Genomic DNA, 12302 nt, shown 5'->3' with positions numbered 1-12302 from the left:
AAGTGCTTCCATGAGCTTGGAACCGTATAATATCTTCTCGCCTCACATCTTCATATATTTGTTTTTGGTATTACGTGCACTTTTTGTTATTTCAATTCTAACACCTGCTTTCTTGTGCCGTTTGGCTGACACCGTAGTGGGAGCGACGCGCTCGCGGTGTAGGCACGCTGCTGCGTATTCTGTTGAATTCAAGTTTTACAGCGAAGCTGTGAGTACAAAGTATATGCGCGTTCAAAAAACGAAAAACAAAAAGATGTTACACAATTTTTTGTAGAAACTGAATCCCACAAGAAGAATATATTTGGATGATATGTGTATAATTTTGTGCAAATGAAACGAAAGTGTTTTAGGGGTATGGGGCTGTGTCAACAGACTGCCCCGACCTTGCGTGTTCTTTCCTAGCCTCAAGCTACACGAAGGAATGACGTGAAAGATGGGCCTTACATTACATTGGAAAGGACGTTAATTGGGGTAACTGCAAGACAGCGACAGCATGTAGAAAGTGGCGAAATACCGAAATGACGATTCACCATCTTTTCTGATGAAAGCAAATGAAGATTAAAAATAGAATTAAAATAGAATTAAAAACGCAAAGAAATGCTTTCGATCTGGCGTTTCTGTATCACTTCTTGTCAAGACAAATAAAATTCCAGCCCCCTATACGTGTGCACCCCTTCACGACTATAAGGGCTCGTCGGAACCATAAACACTTCCTTACCCCTCTGTTTGCGAATACAAAGAGCTTTGAATTTAGTTTCCTTGCGACGACGCTTGAAGATTAGGACGCATTTCCTGCCACTGTTGTCGCGTTGAGAACTTTTGCCGGATAACGTAAACGATGCTTCTTTCCTATATAACAGTATTTGCTGCTTAAAATGTTTGCATAGATGTTCTTTATTGTTGTCATGAACATATTTGTTCTGTCATTTACTTCATTACTTGCTACTGTAGCCTGTCTTGTCTGGAATGAAACATTACTTGCGGTATTTTGAAGTACAATTAATAAAGGAAAATATGCTGAAATTGAAAAGCGGCATAAACCGAGCAAATATTTGAGCACAGATGGCTGTGGTGATAGGACAACAATGAGGTAGCGTGCATCGTGTAGAACAAGCCCCACCTTCCTTACATATGCGAACTCGGTCTCATATATGAAATCAGATGTTTCCTCCTAAAACTGGAAAGTTTCGAGGGCTAGCTTTAAATGTGCCTGCAAAAGCTACAACTAATGTGATACATGGAGGCACGGGCTCGACGTCCTTCGAGACATGAGATTCATAGCTAAATATTGGCCGAAAAACGATTAAAGCTCATGGACGAAAACAAATGCATACCCAAGTTCCAAGTGTCTGTAAAGAAATACTGCCGATTTCCCACTGAGAAAAAAAAAACATACGATATAACTGGGAAAGATTGCGGTAACGGCTTGGACAGTTACGAAAAAAGTACGCCACACGGGTAGAAAAGCAGAAGCAGCAGGCCGATTATGCGCATTCGATAAGCCAGCGATGAGATTACACAAAACAGCAAAGAAGGAAGCCAAACGCGAAACCTTTTGGAATAATTAAAAGGGCAGTTTACTACAATACTAGTGCACACCCGGATGCCTGAGACAAGATTTTTGTTGGAGAAAATCTGCAGATGATGACTTTATATGCGTAGTGTGTGGAAGAAGAGCAAGAACTGTACAGCATATTTTGTTAGCACGTGGGAGCATACATCCCGAGTAATAATCCCATCTGTGGTGAAGAAGAGCACAAGACGGACAATAAAAGGACGTAGATGTTTAAGGCAGTGCGCTTTCATCTGCTTCACTGAATTGTTCCAGCCAACACGAGCTCAAAGCGTCGATAATATTTATCAAAAAATAAGCATAAAGTGCTCTGCGGCTACAGATATACTTTCCTGTTTCAAAGCCTATGCTCGTGACACCCACCCTACGCAGCTTGCGTTTTCCATTGGTTAACAAGAATGCAGCAATATCCGCATCATCTTCTATCACTTCGCAACAATGCAGCTGGAAAGATTGACGCACGTACAGAGCTTTTCCGTCATAGCGTGCAGTATGCAGGAAAGCTTGGAGGCGCGGGAATGAGAGCCACATCACGTGAACATTAGAACTACTTCGCTACAGGGGACATTGTGTCTATTGTTCTTGTGCTGCCATTTCGAAGTGAGACGTTATGTGCGTTGAAAAGCATGTTTCAAGGGTATTTTTTCTGTATGGATAGATGCAAATGAAGTAATACCACTCGTTTTCGTTTTGCCAACACACAGGAAAAGCAAACATTGGTGGCAGTGCTTCCAAGGAAGCTGGGCTCTTGAAGAATAATTACAACGTTGAAATATATTGCATCGGAATCACGGGAAGATTGCAGAAGGATGCATTGGAGACACTCGCCTCCGATCCCATCGACGAACACCTGTTTATTCTGCGTGATTTCGACGCCCTCAAGTGGCTTGCCGAGAAGCTCACAAATGGCACTGTTGGTAAGGGTTTGCAGAATTGTCTTCTCTTTACAGCAAGTATGTTGAAATGCCTGCTTCAACTGAACAGCTGGATCGCGTAGCCTTAATTTTATGTGTGATAAACATCACCTACCCGGCAGCTGCTATTCGAGAGCACCAATGGCGCCGCTTCGGCAGCTAGTAAGGAAGCAACATCGTTTGGCGGTGACTCAAGAGCCTTGAGGGCACTGCGATATCCCCGTATATGAATTATTCATAGAGAACGCCATTTCTGGTGGCTTTCATTCAGCGGCAGGAATGCATTCAGTAGAAGGTAGCGGCGATCCGCCTTCCTATAGTAGTACATATCTAGAGCAAAGGCAATTATATAAATTATCGAACTGCAGGTTTAAGGGTTGTCACAGTGAAACACGTAATGCGCTAAACGATAATGAATAGTCGAAGTTCAAGTTACTGGTAAACCACGCAGCAGCAAGGCGGACGTAGGTCGCCACCGAAATAATATATGTAACAAATGCACTGCTGTATTTTCTTTATATTTTGCAAGTAGTACCACACCACTATCACGCCAGCGAGGACGACGCTGCAGAGGATAATGGCCACACTGTCCCATCTTCAAGGATGCAGTGTCGTCTTTGTTTGCGCGACACTAATTTTAAAACACTTTTTTGCGACGTAATGCCGACGGTCTCCGTGTTTATGCGGATGCTGTAGGTGTTAGAAAAAGAGATTTTGTGGTGAGATTCTCAGGAAGATTGATACGATGCTATTAGCAAACTACACAACATGGTCACACAGTCGTTTAGTCACGGTTTTTTTAAGACAAGGACTTCTTTAGGGACTTCACGCCAACTTTGAAGCTGTGGGATTTCGTGGACGGGCCACTTTTGTCTGCTCAAATTAGACGGTTGGAGGCCTTTTAGTGCACGCAGAATCACGGTACAAGCGATAAAACATGGAACAAAAAAAATTGCACGAACTTAGCTTGTAACTATGTACGCGGCCGTAATGTTCCGCAATTAGCGCAAGAAAGCAAAGTTAAACCGAGGTGTACACTTTCTTCATTACGCATGCTTCTAACCTGAGTCGACAAATGGGGTTTAACGTGTGTAAATTGTGGGCCTTTCCCAGATATAGTGCAGTCTAGAAATAGAGAGCGTAAAAATTTAGCATAAAAATTGCGCAGTAACTTCCCTGGAGTTGTGTGAGTATGCGTACAGGTTCTGCCACTTGCTCATCTCCAAGCAGCCCTGTGTAATTATCAATCTTACCAAACTAAATTCGACCAGTCTAACCACTTATCAACTCTTGTCGGCCGTGATCAACCTTACCAACGAGAGGCGGCCTTTATTGCTTGTTATCAACTTTATCGGGCTCCATCGAACCCTTTTGAACCCTAATCGGTCGTTATCAGCCCTATCGCAATCGATCCAATCCTTATGAATCCATATCGGTCGTTATCAATCTATCAGTATTGCTCCGATTAATATAAGCACTTACCGCTCTTTAGCCATATATCCGTCCACATCGAACCATTACCAACCCTCATGAGACCCATATGCCCCCCCATTACTTGTTATCAACACTATGAACTGATTCCCTGCTTATCTGCCAGTGTTGCGCGACACGAACCGCATAAGCCTTAAGATATCGATGACATTTCGGTCCGTGAAAGAGCGCCCCAGCAGAATGTGTATGCCGCGACCATGGAAACGCATCGGGGATGTTACGTGTTAGCCATTTAAATTTAGAAAAGTCGGCATTTTCATGATGCCGACAATGCTCCAAGTCAGCTCTACATGTTGCCCTAGATTTGACTTTTATTCCGCCATCAAAAATTCTTTCGCCGAAGCCGTCATACAAACTGTTCTTCACTGGCATTTTGTTTGTCCGGCAGGTACAGCACATTCATATGGTTCAGGTAAATTCTTTTGGAAGCGTGGGAGTTTAGCCAGAACGCCTTAACCTGTTTGGTTTGCAGACGCATCAGGTCTTGTTCCGGCGGAGGTTTTTCAGCGGTCCCATCAGACCGTGCAGAAAAGGGTTGCAGCCCTCCTGAAGGCTACAAGTTTGTTATTACTACGTTGCCATCAGATAAAACAATGAAACCATGAGTTTCCCTGCATTGTGACGTTGGAGGAAGACCGTACCGGATCCAGGATATCCGTTCACTCCTAGAATAACAAGGTACCATCAAAGCGGTCAGTGGCATCGGGCCGTCCCAAATGAGTCATGTTTGAATGCTCAGGCCTGCCGTAGGTGTGCGGTCCTTGGGAAACAGCCACACCATGTTGCACTTGTCCTTGCTGCGGTGTCTGGTTCTCCGCATCCTCCCCCTCATCGCTGCACCTCCGGCGCCCCTTCCTCCAGAGCATGTTGGGCAGAGCTGCGCAGGCTGCGACAACTATGGTTCCTTCGTTAGGTTGATACAGGAGGGTGCGGTGCCCTTGAAGGCACAGCAACCATGCCTTCAAGACGTTAATGATTCTCTCCACAACATTTCTCATGGGGAGGCAATGGGACCAGGTTGCGGCGCCCTTCCGGAGTGTGGGCGCCTGGATGGCCTGGCACATGTGTGAAGAGCCACGGCTCAAGGGATAGCCCGAGCCTCCTGCATGTTCTACACATAAATGTGTATTATACTTCACAGTGTGCTCCGAAGTGTGCTCACAGTGTGCTCATTGTGCTCCGAAAAAGAAGTGAAGAAGCTGAAGTTAGGAGCGAGCGATGAGCCGAGAGCGCGCCTGCATTTGTTTAGTTGTTTTCGCAAGCGTCGAATACAGCAGGCGTTCTCTACTTCGTCTCCGCTTCCTTGTTTTCAACAAATGGTGCTGTGACCAGGATTTGAGCTCTACAGTTGAAGACTTCTGACGATGAAGCGAGTTACCTGAAGATGACCGACCGACGCGATCAACGCGACGATGCTGCTACAGAATCAAAGAACGATCCATGTCAATACGAAGCCTCCAATTCCCGACGTGACGACATGGAAAGACTTAGACGGAAGCGTGCTACCGTTCGAGCGGCGGTCACCAGGATCATCAACATGACAACTTTTATGCAGACGGAACCAGCGCCATATGGTGAGCTGACCGATCATCTTAACCTAATAAATATAAAAGAAACTATGCTTACGGACCTTGATAGCCAAGTACAAGGGCTTGTTACCGGTTATAACGTTCAGGATGAGCTTAAGCGGCGGACAGTATCAAGAATCTGTCGTCCTCGCAAAATCACGCGCTGAACGCATTTTATCCGATCAGCAAACAACGACTACGCACGCATCTCACGATGACTTTCATCAAGCAAGGGCACACGTTAAGCTGCCGAAGCTCGATGTGCCGAAGTTTCATGGGGACCCCATTAAATGGCCAAAATTTTGGAATCAATTTGGGTCTACTCTTTACCAGAAGCGATATATCACAGACTCAGACAAATTGAAATATCTTAGGAGCTACTTGAGAGGTAAAGCAGAAGGTGTCATCAGCGGCCTGTCGACAACTAAGGAGAGCTATAGCACAGCTATAGAAGTTCTCAAAGAAAGATTCGGTCAGAAGTCACTAATTGTTAACGACCACATGCATCGTCTTCTAAACCTAGGTAAAGTTCGTGTTTGCGAAGATTTTGAGCGGCTTCAAAGGTTGTATGAAGAAGTGCAGACGCGCGTGAGATCCCTGCACAACCTTGGCTTCGAAGAAAAAGAATATGGAGTATCTGAAAAGTGCTTTAATACGAATTCTTCTGCAAGAAATGGTACCCCGATATACTCAGCGTATCTTGTCTTCGACAAATACAGCCGTTGCTAGTGACAGGCTAAATGAAATGTCTGTTCTTCTAGGCTTCTTGAGCCTTGAAATAAGAAGCCGGGAACAGACTATAATGATGACTTCTGACAAGAGTGAACAAGCCTCAAACGCAAAAAGACAATCTAATGAGCATTCCCAAGGTTCTGTATCAATGTTAACCGTGAAACTGAGTCCAGAGAGTTTTATATTAGGCGGAGACAAAGATCACTCGGTGGATGTGGTGAGCCCAACGGAACTAATATTAGACGAGAAAAAAGAGAAACTACGCGAATTAGGATGCTGTTTCCGCTGCGCTAGACAATTTCACAAAGCTAAGGAATGCTGAAGCTGGAAGATACTAAACTGTGCGAAATGCAAGGGACGACCATGATATGTGACCCAAATCATGATGTGTGACCACGATGCATGATCCACGATGTGTGACCCAAAATGGAAGCAGAAGAATACAGAAATGCAGACAACTGTTTCCGGCTCATCAACAGACTCGCTAAAGTACACAGTTCTACTGCAGACCGCCCACGTTTGGGCTCTGGGTACTGGAAGCGAACGCTTTGTAAGAATGTTGATTGATGGTGAGAGTTAACGCAGCTTCATCACGCAAGAATTTTCTAGGCAGCTGAAAGCCACTGTGTTAGCCGAAGAGCAGCTCACCATCTTGGAATTCGGAAACGTTTCGGCACCGCAGAAATATTATCGAAGAATATGAATCATGCTGCATAGCCAGTACGACTCAAACTCACTTGAAGAAGAGGCTTTACAAGTTCCCGAAATATGCAATGACTTGTCAGCGCTGACAGAGACAAATGCACTTGCAAAGTTGAAAAGTAAGAACTTACAACCGCCATCGAAACTATCATAGCAGGGATACTTCCTGTAGGTACCAGAAGTCCACCTAAGTTCTACAAGCCGGAAACCGTGAGGAACTTCAACATATGCCTAACGGAAGCCAATGTTTCCCACCACCTGAGGCCGTTCTGGGAAGTAGAACATCTGCGACTGACTAACAAAGACAGACTTTCGAACGATGACGAACACGTCGTGAAGAACTTCGCGGAATCAACTATTACAAACAATGGTCGCCATCAAGTTGAACTGCCGTGGCGCAACAATTGTTCCTAGCTTAAAAATAACCGGGATCTCGCGTTAAAGAGGCTGGAGTCCTTGCAGAGAACGCTACATCTAGAACCAGAGTTTCGAGGGGATATGACACTGCCATTAGGAGGTACTGTAACATAGACTTCACTGAAAAGGTCGCAACGGACAGTACGAGTATATATATCACATACTATATGCCACACCGAGCAGTATTGCGACGCGCCAGAACTACGACTAATGGTATTCGACGCCTCTTCTCGTGCTTCGGACTCACCTTCACTCAACGACGTCTAGTCGACAGGGCCAAATTTGAACCCCAACATCCTTGACTTACTGCTGAAGTTTCGCAGCTCCAATATTGCAATTTCCACCGACATCGAAAAAGCGTTACTTCAAGTGTCGCTGGCTGAACATGACCGAGACGCGTTTCGTTACTTCTGGTTTGAAGAAGGGTCTTCCAATATTGACGAACTGGGCATGACAAGGGTTCCTTTAGGCACGTGCAGCAGTTCCTTTCTCCTTGCTGCAACTCTGCGACACCGCTTCCAACTGGTATCAGATAAATCGGAAGTTGGACTAGACAGCAAAGCTCTACATTTGCTACGCGTTTCCGACCTCATATCTGCACTTGAGAAACGAGGACTACCGAAAAGTGGGAGCAAGAAAGAACTCGTTGAGCGACTGAAGCTGCAACTTAAGATAGAGAAACTGCACGAGGAGTTTGTAAAAGCTGAAGATCTTGTGCCCAACCTTGACCTTCGAGATGAACTGACCAGGCAGAATGACTTTGTCAGGCAATACTTGGCAGCCCAACAACAAACATATGCAATGCAACCTAAAGAGCGCAGACTGGCCGGGAAGCAAGCTTGCAGCAGTGTTCCAGAACAAGTGGGTGATGAAGAGTCTGCTGCAGCACCAGTGGTGCTCAGCCCAGCTGGATATGAGAAAGGCAGCCACCAAGTGTCTTGCGAGCGTCCACGCAGAGGCCGAACCTTCCCACCTTCTATAGATCCAGAAGGGTATGCTAGCCATAGCCCCAATCAAGGAAAATTGTCTGTGGCAGCAAATAATGCAGCGAACCCTTGCAGAAAGACTACTCTACCACAGCAGAGGCCATCTCCTCCTAGTCCTGCCAAGAAAGGTCGCACAAAGCCAGCAGGAGCAGGAGAGCACAAGCAAAGTTGCCAGCCAGACACGACAAAGGGTGTCATCTCTTGCGACCGTGTAAATATGCGATGTGTACCATTACATGAAAATGCTGCTGCATTCTTTATTTTTTTCTTTATTCATCAATTACCCCGCAGCGCCCGAAGGCGTTACAGCAGGGGGGTTACAACATGGAATAAAATACATCTTCGTTCACACAATGCACTTGCTTTTCAGTCAGCCTATTCCACTGTTTAATTGTTCGAACAAAAAATGAGTTGGCATACATGTTCGTCTTGGCAGGATACTCGAGGATTTTGCAACTATGATCAGTTCGTTTTGAGATGTAATGAGGTTTCAGTAGGTAAATTTCCCTATTAATTCCTGTTTTATTGTAATAAATCGAATATAGAAATTTTAATCTCAGTTTATTGCGGCGGGCAGAAAGTGATTCCCATCCTAGCTCAGCCTTCATTGCAGTGCAGCTCTCCTTTCTTCCGTACCGCCCCAAGACGAACCTGGCAGCACGGTTTTGTATTTTTTCCAGAGCGGCAATGAAGGTTACCTCGTGGGGGTCCCACACAACACAGCCATATTCTAAGAGTGGTCGAACACAAGTTGTATATGCCATACGTTTTAAATTGTGTAGGGTATTAAGTTTAAACAATAAGAGTGAATGTGATACTGTGTCGAAGGCTTTCCGAAAATCCAGGAACACACCGTCTACCTGTCCTCCTGCATCTACGCTGGATATTATGTCATGATAAAACTCAACTAGTTGTGTTGTGCAAGATAGTCCCCTACGAAATCCATGCTGCTCGTTAATTAGTACCTTATGCTTATTTAGATGATTTAGTATTTGTTTGTATAATATATGTTCAAGTATTTTACACGGGATAGACGTAAGTGATATTGGCCTGTAGTTACCAACGTCTTTCTTGGACCCACCTTTATGTATCGGAACAACGTGTGCAATTTTCCAGTCATGGGGCAAAATACCTGTCGATAAAGATTTTTCAAAAATTAAATAAAGGTACATAGAAATTGGCCCCGCGCAACGTTTGAGTACACGTGGAGAAATACCATCCGGACCACTAGATTTACTCTCATCAATATCTTTCAATAGTTTTTTCAATTCCATTAATACTAAGCTCAACAGGGAGCATAGGCGAAATATTAGTTGTAGGTTGATGAATATGACAGGTATGGTTGGGTAAGAATACCGAATGAAAGAAGTTGTTTAGGCAGGCAGCTTTATCTTCGTCTTCCATAATTATCTTACCGTTATAATTTAACTCCTGTATTCCGAAGGAATCTGATCCACACTGTTTTAAGTACTTCCAAAACATTTTAGGGTTTGATTTCATTTTGTTGCTCAGCTCGCTGAAGTAGTCATCTTTAGCTTTTCCTATTTTTAGCTTATATTCGCGTGTAATCGTGTGTAGCTTTGTAAAATGAGCAGCCGATTTGCTTTTCTTGAATGCTTTAAATGTCCTCATCCTTTTCTTGATAAGCTTTAGTATGTGTGTTGTTACCCATGGCTGTTTGTTCTTTTTAAGCCGTGAAGAATCAACATTGGGGATATGTACACTTACCAGCTCGAGTAACATATTCTTAAAATTGTGCCACATATCGTGCACATTACACTCCTCAGATAAGCACTCGAAAACTGAAAAGAAATTACGAAGTCTCTCAGAAATTGCATCGTAGTCACCCTTCTCATAAAAGTAGACCCTCCTAGTCGTGGATAACTTCGCACGGTTCTTTTCTTTATGGATACCGTCAACAACAGCCAGATGGTCGCTAATTCCCGGAATGACATTCACATTTCTTATGAAATCCGGCGAGTTACAAAACAGCAAGTCTAACACAGCGCCATTGCGAGTAGGATCGGTAACGTACTGCGTCAGACCAAACGTGTCTACAATATTTTTCATCGCAAGGTTCATGCGCCCGCCAGAACTTAAACACGTATCATTGCACCAAGATAACCCAGGCAGATTAAATTCCCCCCCAAGAAGTATCGTCTGAGCTGATGCCTCTGTGAGAATTTCATATAATGTTTGCACTGTGCTGATATCCGAGCTGGGCGAGCGATAAACCACACCAACAATGAACGTGAAATTATCTGATAGGACTATCTTGCACCATACAGACTCCAGTGCATTGCACTTGTAATCAATTGCTGAAGACTGTAGTGATGAATGAACAAGCAAAAAGACGCCCCCACCTGCAGTGGGCCTATCTTTGCGATAGACGACGTAGTTTTCTGGAAACACCTCACTATCAGCAATTGAAGGCTTTAACCAAGATTCGGTGCCAAGGACTATGTCAGCGTCAACACTTTCTATCAACCCAGAAAGTTCAGCTGTTTTATTAACTACGCTTCGGCAGTTCACGACGACAGCAACGAGTCGTCGACATCGGTACTTCTGCTTTATTCTGGTCTGTCACTGCCTACGCAAAGGGACGACCTCTTCTTTGTCTTCATCCCACCTGAAAGCCCTGCCGTTGATAATCAGTTTGTCAAAAGTCAGTTTTACTTTATTGTTCTTATCCTCTCTTTTTGCCTTAGCGTATTCCCATAACTTCTTCCTAATACTTCTTGTTTCAGGTGAGTAATCTTCGCCGACGCTGTACAGCGAATCCTTAAATTTTTTAGCATTAAGAAGCACTGCCTGGCGGTCTTTGTACAAGGAAAATTTGACAATAATCGGTCTTTTTCTATTTTCTTTATAGCGTCCTAAGCGGTGTGCTCTTTCCAGAGTCCCGAGCTCAATTCCAAGGCTCGTTTTACAAATGTTCTTTACCATAGCTTCGGATTCATCCCATGATTCTGAGGGTTTATCTTCAACACCATAGAAAACAAGATTTTTCCGGCGACTTCTGTTCTCTAGGTCGTTTGTTTTCTTCTGCAAATCTTTTACCTGTTGCATGAGATGCCGTATTATAGCTGCCTGTTCTGTAGCAATCACACTGATGTCCTTTATCTGGTTCTGAGTTTGGCTGAGATTATTTTTCATTTCCATCAGCATGTTCTCATTCCTTTCGAACCTGGCTTCGATGCCGTTTAACTTTGAAATTAAAGTTTCCTGCCCACTGCGCAAACATTGCAGCAGTTCCATCTCCGGTGCGTTAGTAGGCCCTGGATTTAGTTCAACGTCCCCCGCGAGTATTAACAACAAAATCAAGTAGAGCACTCTGTTGGAAAATAAACGGAATCCCTTCAGACGCAATCTGTGCATGCTGCATCCGCGATTTTTGTTACAAACACTTGGCATCGTGGGAGGAGCCGGCAACGCACACACTAGCTTCTGAAGTTCAGATTGATAGTAATGACTAACCTGCACCAGCAACAGCGGCATTAGCGTCATGTCGGCAAGTGTGCCGGCTCCAAATCCCACGAAGCCATCGCGCCGAGTGTCTATATAGCCTTGATCGGCATCACGTGGGTCCTGTTGGTCGAAGTCGATTGGTCGGTCCTCGCTGATCCATCCACGGTTCGCACCACGCATGCTGCCAACGATAGATGACGATTCATGCACACGGGTGGACGATAGCCGAGATATTGCGGACGTTATCCAGGGCTTCGACGAAAAAGGCTATGCCCCGTGTTCCTCTGCTTCGAGACGAACCGCCGAGACAAGGACCAAATGTACCTGCACCAGCAACAGCGGCATTAGCGTCATGTCGGCAAGTGTGCCGGCTCCAAATCCCACGAAGCCATCGCGCCGAGTGTCTATATAGCCTTGATCGGCATCACGTGGGTCCTGTTGGTCGAAGTCG

At 44.8% G+C, this 12302-nt stretch overlaps 1 protein-coding gene across 2 annotated transcripts in view; it reads left to right on the top strand.

The window, feature by feature from the left end:
• LOC135898283 (complement C2-like) overlaps window positions 1-12302 on the top strand; it is a 240593-nt gene that overhangs the window by 174206 nt on the left and 54085 nt on the right. For both annotated transcript variants that reach the window (XM_065427150.2, XM_065427151.2), the window contains exon 13: window positions 2278-2490. In XM_065427150.2, the coding sequence (XP_065283222.1) occupies window positions 2278-2490 (213 nt within the window). The remainder of the gene's footprint in view (window positions 1-2277; window positions 2491-12302) is intronic.

This window comes from Dermacentor albipictus, chromosome 5 (assembly GCF_038994185.2).
Source record: "Dermacentor albipictus isolate Rhodes 1998 colony chromosome 5, USDA_Dalb.pri_finalv2, whole genome shotgun sequence".
Classification (NCBI taxonomy): domain Eukaryota; kingdom Metazoa; phylum Arthropoda; class Arachnida; order Ixodida; family Ixodidae; genus Dermacentor; species Dermacentor albipictus.
The sequence above is the reverse complement of the archived record's forward strand: the minus strand, read 5'-3'. Positions and strand labels throughout refer to the sequence as shown.